This window comes from Sarcophilus harrisii, chromosome X (genome assembly GCF_902635505.1).
Source record: "Sarcophilus harrisii chromosome X, mSarHar1.11, whole genome shotgun sequence".
Lineage (NCBI taxonomy): Eukaryota > Metazoa > Chordata > Mammalia > Dasyuromorphia > Dasyuridae > Sarcophilus > Sarcophilus harrisii.
The window spans coordinates 25683704-25698085 of record NC_045432.1 but is presented as its reverse complement, the minus strand read 5'-3'; the positions used below and the strand labels follow the sequence as shown (position 1 = coordinate 25698085).

At 43.6% G+C, this 14382-nt stretch overlaps 1 protein-coding gene across 1 annotated transcript; it reads right to left on the bottom strand.

The window, feature by feature from the left end:
* PGRMC1 (progesterone receptor membrane component 1) lies at window positions 1-13910 on the bottom strand. The gene is made up of 3 exons (XM_031945212.1): window positions 13461-13910; window positions 6456-6611; window positions 1-2799 (listed from the first exon to the last, which is right to left on the bottom strand). The coding sequence occupies exons 1-3, from the start codon at window positions 13786-13788 to the stop codon at window positions 2693-2695; spliced, it is 591 nt and encodes a 196-aa protein (XP_031801072.1). The 5' UTR covers window positions 13789-13910; the 3' UTR covers window positions 1-2692.
* Window positions 13911-14382: the final 472 nt, after the last annotated feature.

Here is a 14382-nt window from a genome sequence, read left to right as displayed (position 1 = left end):
TTTGAAGAGCTGTAGTACCACATCGAGCCATTTTATTTAATGACAATAGCACTTCATTCTGATTTGAGGTAAAACCATTACACAATTGACAAAAGTAAATGGCTTTAAGAAAACCAGCTTGCTTCGGTCACTTGAAGCTGCTCATGCAATGCTTTGACAAGTGCCCCTTCCCCACGCTTCAGGTGTGTGCTTTGCTTTCGGTCCAGACCTGGGATTTGATCGGTGTCGAGAACTCCACTAGAGCAAATTCCCTCCCCCACCCCGGCGGGCCGGCTGCCTCTGTAAGGTGACATGTTTTTCCGAAGGCCTTTTGTCCCCAGAACTTTTTTTTTTCCTCCCCACACCTGGGTTTTTTGTTTTTGTTTTCTCATTTTTTTTCCAGTGGCTGTACTTTTTCTGTGATCAAAGAACTACAAGTATAGTCCAAAGAGTGTATTTTAAAGTCCCGGTTAGTAGTGTGTGCTCTTACTCATGGGTGATGAACAGAAAGGTATGTCTCTACTTCCTGCAGAGCGAAGAACAGATGACTGGGGCTTGAAAGACTGGTAGGGCTGGAGTCCCAGTTCTGCCTCACTCACGGGGGAGACCTTGGGTAAGAGAATTGATTTTTTTCTGGGACTCCTGAAAGCATGAACCAACCTCCTTATATCCAGTCTAAGGGTACCCTTGACCAAAAGGCACTGTGAGAGAAATGATAGTTTTCCCCAGAACATCAAATTCATTCACTGCTGATACTCTAAGAAAGTGGTAGCATTTGGAACGACACAATGGTTTCTAAAATGACAATCCAATTCCTTTGTGTCTGACACCTGAGAGGGCTGGGGCTTTGTGAATACGGGCAGTAAACTGAAAAGGAAAAGGTTAATCCATGGAGGGAGGTCTCCATTGGACACCCATTGGAGGCACTACCACGGTTAGGATAGTGGCCCACCAATACCTAGAAGATGACAGCATTTTAGGAGAATTTACCATCAGAGGCAGCGCTCTGCGGCGAGGGGCAGGGAGACTCCAGGAGCACTGGGCAGAATGCTTGGGCTCGCTTTCTACTTTGGGGAATTGTGGCATCGAGTTTAGAAAAGAAACATCCAAACTGGGGGCTAAACCCCCTCTTTATCAATACAGGTCTATACCTTCTTTGCAATTGATACTTATAGGGTTGCCTGCAGCATCAAGAGATTAAGTGACTGATCTAGGATCACATGGGCACAAGTGCTTGGAGGCCTTATTGTGTGGGGAGAAAAAAACAAAACAAAAAACTTTTTTTTTCCCAAAAAACTCATGGGTTTCTTAGTGCTCAGGGTCTGCGCGTACCATCCCTCCAATTGCCTTCAGTTCAACATCCATTAGGGCTCCCAAAAAACTTTCCTTCACTGCTTCATGAAAGCCCAACAATCTAGATTATATTGAAAAGCTCCCTCTCCCTCCCCTCCAAAGCTTGCCTAAATTTTCCTTCTCCATTTTATTAACCTCTGTGTACTCGATGATTTGTCTTCCTGGTGAAATGAGTGCTTTTGAGACACGATGAATATTCAAAATCTGAAAATGAGTTTTCTGAGTGACCATTTTGAAGTGGATAATGAGCATCCAATCCTAAATGGTGTGACTGACAATGAGGGACCATACTCAAAATTAATTTTTTTTCTTAAAACTACAGAAAAAAGCCACTTTTTTCTTATTCTGTTTAAAAGAAGAGGCAGGAAATCTACCTTCAAGGTTGGCCTCTTTTACTAGGAGTATTTTTTTTTTCCCAGGCTGAGAAAGAAGTGGACTGAGAACATGGGCCGTGGCAACGGGGCTCAGGGAACCATTCCTGTCATTTTGTTGAGTATTCATGAGTGGGGACTTTGTTAGCTGCTTGCCCGGGAGAGTCTAGAAAGCCACTAACAAGCTGTTTCTAAATGAACTTGTTGCTGAAGAAAGGACTTGTCCCATTCTCTTCTGCTGGGCACGGGAATGTTAAGATTTGTTCTTAAGAATTCTTTAAAATGGTCCAATAAAGGGAGAGAAACAGGAAGCTTAAGGAGTAATCCCTGCTCCCCACTAAGAGTTAATTAACAACATTTCACATGGATTCCCTTTCAGTCTGGATGGCACAGTGAAAGGAGAGCCAAGCTTTGAAGCTTCCTTCTGGTCCTAGGTGGCCACCTCGGAGCAATATTAAAACCTTTGTAACACTGCAGATTGGCTTTGGAAGTAGAGAAAACCGAAATCGTGCAGTCTGTCTAATTGGAAAATGGGATGTTTGCTGTCTCGAGATCACGCTTGAAAGGGGCTCTTACTGGTGGGTATGTGAGAGTTGTTTTGCAAGGGGTCCTTCTGGTTGCTTTGGTATCAACCTCTCCTCAAAAGCACATTCTCACCTGGCACTAAAAAGCTCTTCGGTCTACATTATGCTATGAGTTTCAACAATTACAACAACAACAACAACAACAATAACAATATAACAGGATTACCATTTTTTTCACTTTCTGTAAGTGCTCTACTTTGGGGTTCTCTAAAGTTTATCATGCATTGTCTAAGATGGGGAGAGCTAAAGTGATCAAGGTAACTAGTGAATTTCATATGATTAAAAAACAATTAACAACACATCCAAAGCTTTGCTAAGGCTGGACTTAAAGCCGACTAGGGTGAGACGAGAGGAAATTACAAATGATGCTGGGACATACAAAAATAGATCTCATCCACGTAGCCTCTAGTCATTCTTTCGCTCCCTGGCATCCTGGGGACCTTCTTCGTCATCCGAGTAGACGGTGGGCTCCTCCCCTTCCTTCAGCAGCTTGCCCACGTAGTGATACTTAACTGTAAGGAAGAAAATACACAACTGGTCCTTAAAAAAGGTGCAAAAGGGTTGGAGGAAGGGGGAAAGTACCAGAAAGGGAAGAGGATAAAATAATCTTAAAAGGAGAGGTTAGAAAGATAGGCAGGAAATGGGGAGAGTAGGAAGAAACGTATGACAAGGGCCAGAGGTTCAAGGAAGGCCACTCAGCTGTTTGAACCACTGAGCTGAGCCAAAGAAGTTAATGGCCAAGGCGCTGGCAATTTTGGAAACTAGTTAGGCTCCAAAAGGACGGATATAAATAAAATAGGTAAATAGAGGGGATAAATGTTTTTTTTTTAAAAGAGGGGGTTTCAAGATGAGGGAGACCTATGGGAGTGGTGGTGGTATGGCAGGAACAAGGCCTCTTGAATTGAGAGAGCTCAAGCAGACTTCATGTCATGGTTCTCAGTTCAACAGTCATCCCCTCTCACCACCTCTTTATTGAAGATTCTAAAATTTCTATGTTTGGATCTCTCTCTAGAATCCTAGTCCAGTAGCGCTAACCATTAACCGGACAATACTGTTTGGAGGTCCCACCTCTTCAAAATTTCTGTCTGTCCCTCCCCAGCAGATGTCCCCTTGTGTTCATATGGATGGCGCCATCTTACTGGTCACCCAGAATCGAAGACTCGGGAGCTATCTTTGGCTGTTTGCCCAGTCCAATCGATTCCCACCTCCCCATCTCTCAAATGTGTCCCCTTCCTTCTTGGATCATAGCATTCTATATCTAGAATGGAAGAGCTCTTGGAGGCCTAGATTGAGTCAAAACCCCTCATTTTACAGAAGAAGAAACCGAGGGCCAGGGAGATTACAAGGATTTGTCCTAGGTAGTTTCAAAAGATTTAATGGAAGAATTGGGCAAGGATTAACGACATTAATCTAAGTGGCCAAGAAGACTGCTTCTCTCTTGGAACAAAGGTGAGAAAGAAATGATCAACCTGTCTAACCAGGTAATCAGAGATGCTTTTGTGTGAAACAATTACCCTGAATGTTTGGAACATAGTGAAGGTTTCTAGGGTGCCTGGTATAGACTAAACAGTTCAGAAGCAACATGCTGGCTCATAGAAATGAGCTCTGAAAAGGGTCAGACATGTTGGCTTGAAGTACAATTGGGAGTCCACAGTAATACTGTGGAGTAGCCTTAGTTTGGGAAGAGGGGGGAAGGTTAAGTTGACATGACATATCCATGAAGGTAAAACAGCAATCCACTGATTTAACTTAGCAAAATAATTTTTTTTGGGGGGGGCCACTAAACTTTAACTCGCAGAAATGTGCCGAGTTGGGTATCTTGTACCAGTGGTCCCCACTTTACAAAAAGGCTTGTGTCCAAAAGCCAATTCAGGGAAACCCTAAGTAGTGTTCATCCCCTCTCCCCAGAAACAATAAAACATAAAGCTGAGGGGGGTGTTCTTGGGTATACCAGCTGGTGAAGGTCTACTGATGCTTATAGCATCATGCATATGACTGAGTACCAGAAAAATCCCTCCCATGGGTAAAAATGTGCCTGCGGGGGAAAAATCATTCCAATATGGTCAAGGACCATTTTTCTTCCCACCACTGCTCCCCTACAGTAAAGCTCCCCTACGGCTAAGCTACTGGTAATGGCCTGAGGGGACGGGGAAGGCAGCAGGGACTTCCGACTCCAGTATCACCATCTGTTGCTTCCAAGTCTCTTGTCTTCTGCTGCTCAGAAGAACCACAGGGATCCAGCATTTCCATAACCCTAAAGGTTCTGTTTGAGGAATTGTTAGAACTTGAAGGTAGAACCTTCTGGTCACGAGTGGATTAAAAGCAAAGGTTATAAATAGACAATTTTTAAAAGGAACCCAAGTTATTAATGCGATGCTTAACTTCATTAATAATCAGAGATGTGAATGAGAACAATTTTGAGAGTACCATCTTATAGCCATCCAATTGGCAAAAATAATGAAAACCAATGGAACCCAATGCTGTGGCAGTTGTGGAGAAATGGCAGACTCATTCATTGCTTGTGGCTGGAGTTATCAGCTCACAGCCTCTTTCTGCAAAGCTATCTGCAAGTACCTAGTAAAGGCTGCAAAAATAATCACATTCTTTGTGGGAAATGAGAGAGTTATCAAGAAGGAAAAAAGCTATCGCTTCAAAGATCTTAATAGCTGGGATTTGTGATTGCAAAAACAAAAACTAAGAGCAGTCTAAATATTCAACAATAAGGGAATGGTTAAATAAAATAAGAATTAATTTGTGTAATAGATTCAGAGTCCAAGAGCTTTGGTGATCCCAGTGCCCTCCAGAACTCTGGTGTTGCTTCCAGCCCGGCCCCCACAGCCATCACTGCTGTGTTTAATTTTTTAAGAGTAAAGTTCAATTAGATTCATAAACTGCAGGTTTGCTATTTTTTTTAAATAAAGGTACCCTGGGTTGCTTTAAATGTCAAGTTCTCCAAGAGCAAGCTTGGGTACATATTAGCTAACATTTATGTAGCATTTCAAAAGCTTCCAAAATTTTTAAATATATATTTTAATATCTAATGAACAGATTAAATATAATTATATAATAAATAATAGAATATATATAATATAATAATTATATATATATATATATATATTTTTTTTTGGGGGGGGGCTGTATTTGATCATGTGCCTCCTCTTTCCAGTGAGGATAATTATTTGAAATCAGAGGAGACAAGTTCAAAGACAATCTGATTCTACCCTCTCTTTCTAGCTTCACCAGACATCATTCCTAGTCCTGTACCCTGAAATCCTGGTCTTCTCTCTGTTCTTCTCACGTGATACTCCATGTCTTGTCTTTGTCTGATCCGTACTTCCTTCTCACTGTAACCTCATTGCATTGAATACAAGGCATAGCTTTTTTTTTTTTTTTTTTCTGAAGCAGTTGGGGTTAAGTGACTTGCCCAGAGTTACACAGATAAGAAGTGTTAAGTGTCTGAAGCCAGATTTGAACTTGGGCCCTCCTGACTTCAGGGCCGGTGGTCTATGCTGCGCCACAACATTTTTTACACAAGATCTTGCTCAAACACCTTAAGTTACAAGTGCCCTTCCCCCAAAACAAGCTTGTATATAACTACTCTGTATACATTAGCATTTATTCACTTTATATATATATATAATATATATAAACATCTATTTTTCTATGATCTTGACCCATTAGCATACAAGATCATTTTGAGTAGGGATCCTTTCATTATTTGTTTCTGATTCTCCAGCATTAACTAACAGACTATTAGTCTGTTAATAAATACTTGTGGACTCAAGTCCCTTCCCTCCTCTGGACCTCAGTTTCCCCTTCTGAAAAACAAGGGGAGGGGACTAGCTGGTTTCTTAGGCTCTGAGTCCTTCATCTAGGAGCCTCTGTGACATGGTGAGAGTTACATGGGGGCGATTTTCCCCTCTAGATTTCAGTGCGTGTGATACAAGTGTTTTGAACCTTCAGGTATTAAAAAAATATCAGGATGTCAACACAGTCACTATAGCCTCACTAGTCCTAGGACGTGAACTTTATTCCAGTTTAAAAAGCCAATCAGAATATGCTTAAATTTCAAGCTATTAGGAGCAAATGGCACTGGACTTTCTGGAATCCCCACTACTAATGGAAATTCAACACTACCACAATTAAGCAAACAAAAAAAAAAGCTTACATGTGAACTGCGATTCCCAGTCTTTCAAGGTCTCCTGCTGAGTAGCATTGAGGTCTGACAGATCATCATACTCATCTTTCAAAGCTTCCTTATCCAAGCAGAAAGTGGCAAGGCCCCGGGAAGCATCCCGACCAGCAAAGACTCCATATGGACCCTCTTTAGAAAAGAAAACAGAAGAGGTGGATTCATTAGCCAAGGATTCTCTCTCTTAACTTCTTCCGGGGTCATATGCCCCCTCAAGGCTTCCCTGAACTCTGGGAGTTGAGATTGTGTTCCAAAGTCAGAAGGGTGTTGGCTACAATCTGGTGTCCAAGAAACCACAATGGCCGTTGGGGAAAATGACCTGTCCAAGGTCTGAAGGCCAAGATTAGACTCCAGATTTTTTGTTTACTGAAGTGCTTAATGTTTAATAAGGTGCTTACTCCTAGGATTCCAATTCAGGGGAAAGAAGCTAGAATCAACAAAGGGAAGGTGGGGAGGATTAAATAGTTAGAAACAAGAGAAAGGAAGCAGACAATAGGTCATCCAAAGAGGCAAATTGGCCAGAGGCTTAGCTAGACTGGCACAGTCTGTTTGGGTAGGGTTTAATGCCTTTAAAAACAAAGGCTACCAGAGTTGGAGTTTTTTTTTTTTTTGAGGGGGGGGGTAGAGAGAGGGAGTTGATTTTTTAAAAAAATAAACTGAACTCCCCAAAGAGGAAGGGATAAGACTTTGGTCACTAGGAATTCAAGTAGAATAGTGGCCACCAGTGAAAATCAGTTTTTAAAAAATAGTAAAATGTTTTACTTTTTTACAATTTTTTTTATTCTGAACCTAAATAACCACCAAATGCAATGTGAGTTTCTAGGACTTTATGTGAAAATGCAAATCAGTTCTATACAGTTGGCTTTTTAACAAGGATGTAGTCACTTCAGAATGAATTTGCCAAGCTGTCTTGCTTGTTAAAAATGCCTTCCAACCTCTACTCTACATCTACACAATATGTATAGAAATGCTCTCCTGATTATCTTCAATAAAGGAAAGAAAAACAAAACCCTCCAGAGCAAATAGGCATAGCTAAAAACTGAGGCCCAGATGAGGGGAAATGATTGGGCTAAGGTGATAGAGCTGCTAAGTGGTAGAGCATAGGATTTGGACTGGTTCACTATGCAAAAAAAGAGGGAGAAAAACATTGGAACACAAGGTTTTGCAAGGGTAAATGTTGAAAATTATCTATGCATATATTTTGTTTTGTTTTTCATTTTTTTATTGAAGCTTTTTATTTTCAAAATATGCATATATTTTGACAAGAAAGAAAAGAAGAGAGCAGATAGGCCACTGTTTCTCTTGGGGCCTCAGTTTCCTCATCTGTAAATGTGAGGGCTCTGCATAGATGATTTCCAAATTGCTTTCCAGCTCTAACAATAATAGTCTCAGAGCAGGGAAACAAAGCTCAAAAATCTGAGACTACAGAGGGGTCAGGAGAGCAAAAGAAAAGATTTCCATGGGGTTTGGGTAGTTTAAATATTTTTTTGTCTTGGTTCTTGTGAAAAAGCTTTATCCTGATTCTGGATTCAAAACCTATCCAAAATGAGGATGGTAGACTCAATGATCATTTTCCTCTCAAATTAAGTTTTCTGATTTCCAACTCTAGTATCCTTTCAAATACATCAAAAGGAAATCTAAATTGGCATGTTAAAAAGCTTATTTCTTAAGTAATTTGTGAGTAATTCACTATGCTTCTTCTAAAAAACAAAGCACGATGTACAAGTTTTTTGTTAGGTGAAAAATGGAAGCACACAGACAACAAATATGTCAAAGAAATTCCCACACTGGCTGAAAATCACAGGTTTTGAAGTGTATCACTAGGAGTTTTGTAATAAACTGATTTTTAGAAAAATCTTTGAGGCTTTTTTATTCTGAACTTAATGGGTTAATAAAAAATAAAACAAGCATTTCTAGGAAAACAGAAAAAGAAGGTTGCACATGTTAACGTATATACAGCTGGCTTTCAAAAAGAATATAATTAATTAAACCTGGAACTTTTAAAGCTGTCCTGTTTATCTGTGATTCTTTTTGAGCAGTTAAAAATATTTCAATGGCTCTCTTTTCTTCTTCTTTTTTTTTTTTTGGGGGGGGGGGGAAGGAAGCAACTGTACCCTGGACCAAAGTCACTTTGACTATTCCCCTCCTTTCCTTATTCTAAACTAGAAAAGAAAAAACAAAAAGAAAAAAATCTTAGTGAAGCAAAACAAATTCCTACATCTTCCAAAAATCAAAGAATCAGAAATAAAATTCTATAAAGAAACTAGAAATTTTGTAATAAACTCTAAATATAGCTATATAATAAATATATAAAATTATTTTTATTCTGGTTGTAACAAAGCCCAAATGAGCATTTCCATATTCATAGTAGAATTTAAAAATGTATACATGAAATTGCAAAATATGTATAGCTAAAGCCTAATTTTATATATATATATATATATATATAAAATTATTTTTATTCTGGCTGTAAACAAATGCCCAAATGAGCATTTCCAAATTCATAGTAGAATAAAAAATTTATACATGAAATTGCAAAGTATGTATAACTAATTTATTAAAAATGTACGAGCAATTCAACATTTAACTTTTTTGTTGTTGTTGTTAATTTGGGTTTGTTTGCTTTTTTAACATTTAACTTTCCAAAGCTATCCTGTTGGTCTAAAATTCCTTCTGGCCTGTACATTTCAAAATAGTTTCAAAGATTTTCTTTTTTTTGAGGGAGAAGAGGGCAATCCTATTCCTAGTCTCCTTTCTCCCTCCAAACTGGAAAACAAAACAAAAAACCTTTGTACTGAACATGCAGTCAATTGACCCAAAAGCTCAGGTTTTGAAATGAAAAAAAGCTTCTAAAATAACTAGAAGTTTTGTAATAAACCTTGATTTTTTTTTAAAAGTAAGACAAAGGTATCTTATCAAGATATCCTGTTGCAAAACTCCATTAAACATTAACACATGGCATCTGTTGGAGAAATCACTTTAGAGAAGTTATCCACAGTCCCTTATCTGTCCAGTCCCACTGTCCTCTTCTGGAGGAAAGGGAGTGGGCTAGCTATCTAATCACTGCTAGGGAAAAAAATCCAGCAACTTTCTTCCTTTATATGAAAAAAAAAATCCTGGTTGGGGTGAGCAGCAGTGGGAAAGGAAGGGCCTTTTGGACTATATAAACTTGGAGCAATCCCATAAGTGGGGGTGTGCACATTTGCCAAGTGAAGATGTCCTAGGGCATGTGAAATAGGGCATGAGGGCACTGTTTCAACAGTTACCTGCCTTTAGAGATTCTAGCAGAATAGTCTGGTTAAATTTATTTCTTTATAAAAACCTTTTCAGGTCCCCATTCTCTCCTCCCCACACCCCAAGTGAGAAAGCAAGAAAAACAAAATCTGGTTAACTTTCAACAGAATCTGCAAGAGCATTAGTGATCAGGCTCATTTCCAGGCCAGGAGCTGGATACAACAGCCATTCATTCTGCAGAGGGGAGGGGATGGGGGATGGAGTGGGTGGAGGACTTTAAGCACCTGAACTGAATATCTGTTTGTATTTTCCTGGATCAGGGAAGGTGGTCGAAAATGCTAGGATTCCAGACCCAAGCATTTTAGCACAGTAACAGCTCTGCAAGCTGGACTCCATTGAATTCACAATTTGTGATCATTTGACCAAGTGCCAGGCTTGAAGCTTACTTACCTGTTAGCAAATTCAAGAAAAAGATTGAGCTCTTTTTGTTTCAACATTGTCATTTGCAGAGAGATTAACAATTTTTTTTTATAATTAAGAATAAAAAAGGAAAAAAAAAAGCAGTTCAATCAATTTAACTCATGTGCAAAACATACCCCCCCCTTTCTAAAAAGGACCTCAAGGAGGTACATTTTGTACATCTTTTTGGGTCAGGCCTGGCCATTAGATTTAGCATTTTAGGGGTATTTTCCTCTTTTTTTTTTTTTTTAAATCATTCTTTTTTTTTCATTTTTTTCATTTTTTTTATTTTTAGCTTTCCCCATTTCTTTAGCCAATGTTTTAGACCAGTATAAATTCAATAAAAGAGAGAACTTGAAAACAGTTTGCAGGAAAAACGAGTTTGAAGCACCCCTTGGGGCTTCCAATTGCTCCGTTTTGCGCTGCTCAAATAGGTAATGTGGCTATTAAATCATTCTTTCCTTGCCAGTAAATCAGATCTTTTTATAAAAACCACCTGTTAGAAGACCACAGAAAGAAAGAAGGGACATTGAAATCCTAGGCCGGGGATTATTAACCTTATTTGTGTCTGGGACTCCCCTTTGGCGATTTGGAAAAGCCCCCCCTTTTTAGAATCATGGTTTGAAAATGCATCAAGTAAAATAGCTTGAGAACCAATGCAATTGAAGCAGTGCCATCAAAATTTTAAAAAAAAAATAACCCTCTTCAGGTTAAGAGACCCCGATTCAAGGAAAGGAGGCACAGAAAGGACAAAGCAGCTTGGTCAAGGTCACAGAATCAATGACATAGCCAGAGCCTTGAATCCAAGCACTTCCTCCAGACTCCCAGCCCTCAGGTACTTTCCCTCTACCATGATGATTCCAGCATTGCCTCATCCAGGCAACATCCAGGGACTGTGTAGACTGTGGATAATTTGTGGTTGAATTCATCTGCTTTGCCTCCCTGGGCTTGCTCCCCTACCTGATGGCTACTGATGATGCAAGGGCTCCCCATCAATCATGTTTATTGGCCGTGCCTCTAGGGGCATTTATAAACGTTATTTTAAACGCACCCCTATATTCTCAATTACCCTTTTTAATAGTGATCTGTCTCTTTTTGTGGTCTTGAAATACTGCAAACTAAGAACAGGCCCAATGACTGGGTAATGGCTAAGCAAGCTGTGGTCTAAAGATGTAATGGATTCTTGCTGCAGTTAAAGAAAATAGGAATATGAAGACTACGGATGAAGCATGGAAAATTTTCTATGGATTGAGGGAAGAATGCAGAACCATGAAAACAATACATATCTCTGGGAAAAACACAGAATACAAAAAAAAAAACAAAACAAAAAAAAAAAAAAAACCAATAAGCTGCCCGAGCACTTTTAATTTTAAAGACTGAGCTGGGGCTGAGAAAATAGAGATCCTTCCTTTCACTGACTAATGAAAATGTAGGGTGGACCAAGACAACTGTATGCCATCAGCCCTCATGGGATAAATTACTTGGGTTTGCTAGTTCCTTTTTTTTTTTTTTTTTTTTTTTTTAATTTCATTTAAAATCTTCGAGACATGGGATGGCTTTCTGGGAAGGGGAAGGCCACGTGTGGAAATGAAGGCCATGTTAAAAACCAACGCTATCTTCAATGAAAAGCAGGCTTTCAAAACGAAATATTGCCCGTGGGAGACAAAATTGCTAAAAGGAAGGGATGTTCCGCATGGAAACGTACATGAGCAGAATCTATGGGATCGATTCCCAAGCAGTCCTGCTGCACACCTGATTTTCAGGTAAGATATAAGCTTTACCTAACACGGGAGGGGGGGAGTGTGGGGGGGGGGGGAATTTGTGGTTCATTTCTTTCCAGCCAACCACTCCAGAATGAACAAGCTCAAATCCCATCGTCCTCGACGCTCTCGCCATCACCACCGAATGGAAAGCATTTTGTAAAATCCAGAATGCCACATATTCGTCAGTCATTATCCCTGCTCGCAATTCTGGCTCTCTCGGGCCGTGGCTCTGTGGCGTAGCTCTCCCCCCCTCAAATCTGCACTCCCATTTTCTGTTCCACTCATCGATCCCGCTCCCACCTGACCATAATCCTTCAACTGCCGGCCCAGCCACCAAATCGCCTATTCCTCCAATTCCCAATCCCCCAGCGCATTCGGAGGCCATGGATTGGGAGCTCGAGGAGGCCCGAGAGGCCATCTTGGCTACCGTCTCTGTTTAGGGAGCAGGAACATGAGGTCGGGAGGTGAGAGAAATTGCTCAAGATCTCGGGGACAGAAAGGCTGGCGGAGGTGGAAATTTGAACCTCGGGCCTCGGACTCCAGACCTGGGCTCTGATCACGGCACTTTGCTGCTTCTCCTCCACTCCCTATTTCACTTTCAAGCTCACACCCATATTACTTCATATTTCTAATCCAACCTCTAACCTCCTCTCCTTCTCTCCCACACACGCCGACAAGCGCCCTGCCCCGGGCGCCTAGAATCGTGCACGGCACGGAAATGCTGGCTGATTGACCCGATGGATCCGGGGCAGAAAAATCCCATCAAACCTGTCCATTCTGCCCTCTAACCCTCTTGCGCTCCCACCGCAAGGCCCGAAATCGCAGACTACTCTGCCTCCACTGTCTGCATCTGGGCTCTTACTCCTCCGAGATTCCTATACTGTGCGCGCCCCTCCCCCTAACTCCATTCCTCCCCACCGCGACCGCCCGAGTCCCCCATTTTTCTTCTCCTCCTTCTCCCGTGACGGCCCCTCACGTCTCCATGATTTTCGCTTCCCTAATTCTCCATGGCAATGCAATCCTTCCATATTCTCAATGACCACCACGCCGAAGCCCCCGAGCCTGCCTTCCATTCCTCCATCATCGCCTCCCCCAGACCACCCCGCGAGCCCACAAGTCCCCCCCCCTCCCCGACCCTCATTGTCCCCCAGATCTCATCGGTCAGGCGGCCGGTCCACGGGCCCGCGGCCCCCCAAATTCTCTTCCCCCTCCCTACCCGTCTTTTGCCCCGCCTCCGCCCCCGTGTCCCACCCACTCCCTGGGGGTCAATCCGGTGCCCCCCCGCCCTTATCTTGGCTGCACCCCACCCTCCCACAGGAGGATCGAAGGCCCCCGCCACCCCTTCTCCCCCACGCAGATTGGCCCGCACGCCCCCGCTAAGCCCTGCAGGTAGCCCGCGTACTCTCTCTCCCCACCCCACCCCCCCCCCGCAGGTGGTCTGGCCTCCCCCCCCCCGCCGCCGAACCCGCCAGCCCCCGGCCTCCCGCCGTCACTCTCGCCCCCCCCCCCCTCCCAATCCCCGTACCCGGACCGTAGAACTTCCTGCCCTTGGTCACGTCGAAGACCTTGCCGTTGATGGCCATCAGAATGCGCGGGTCCTGGATGCCGTCGAAGCGGCGCAGCTGAGCCAGGGTGAAATCTCGCCGCTTGAGGCGGGGTAGCGCGGGCGGCTCGTCGCCGTCGCCGGAGCCGGCGGTCGGGGGCTGCTCGCCACGCACGATCTTGTAGAGCAGGAAGAAGCAGAGGCCGAGCAGCAGCAGGTTGAGAGGGGACGTGAAGATCTCCTGCAGGAGGCCGCCCGCCTCGCCCTCCACCTCGCCGGGCGCCACCTCCTCGGCGGCCATGATCGCCATCGAATGCACTGAGGGAGCGAGAGGGAGCGGAGCTGGGGCTGGGCCGGGCCGGCGACCAACGGGAGGCTCGACCGTCAGGGGCCCGCGGCGGGCTCTGCTGCGACGAGTCCCACCCTCGCTCTGGCACACTGAAGCGCCCAGGAACCCGGCCCGGGGAAGGCAGAGGGGCGGGGCCGGGGAGGCGGGGGCGGGGGGGGGCCTGACCCCCTTCCTTCCCCACCGGCCCCCGGCCCCGCCTCCGGCCTCGCGCCTGCCCTCTCTCCTTCTTCCCTTCTCCCCCCTCCCTGCCGCTCGGCCACACCCCCCCAGCTGAAGCCTCAGCAACAGACCCCACATCTAACCTCCTAGTCGGGCAGAGGCGGCATGGTTTAGTGGAAAGAGTGCTGGCTCCACAGCCAGAAGAACTGGGGTTCTAATCCCTGCTCTGTCGCTGGCCTGCCGTGGGGCCTTGGGCAAGCCCCTTAACCTCTCGGGGCCCCAATGTTTTTTTTTCCCCTCCCTCTAAAATGCCCCCCACCCAAACATCCTCATCCCCTCCGATGCCAAGACCTGTCAATAACCCAAGTGCCAATTGCATCCAGGGAGCTGGATCTC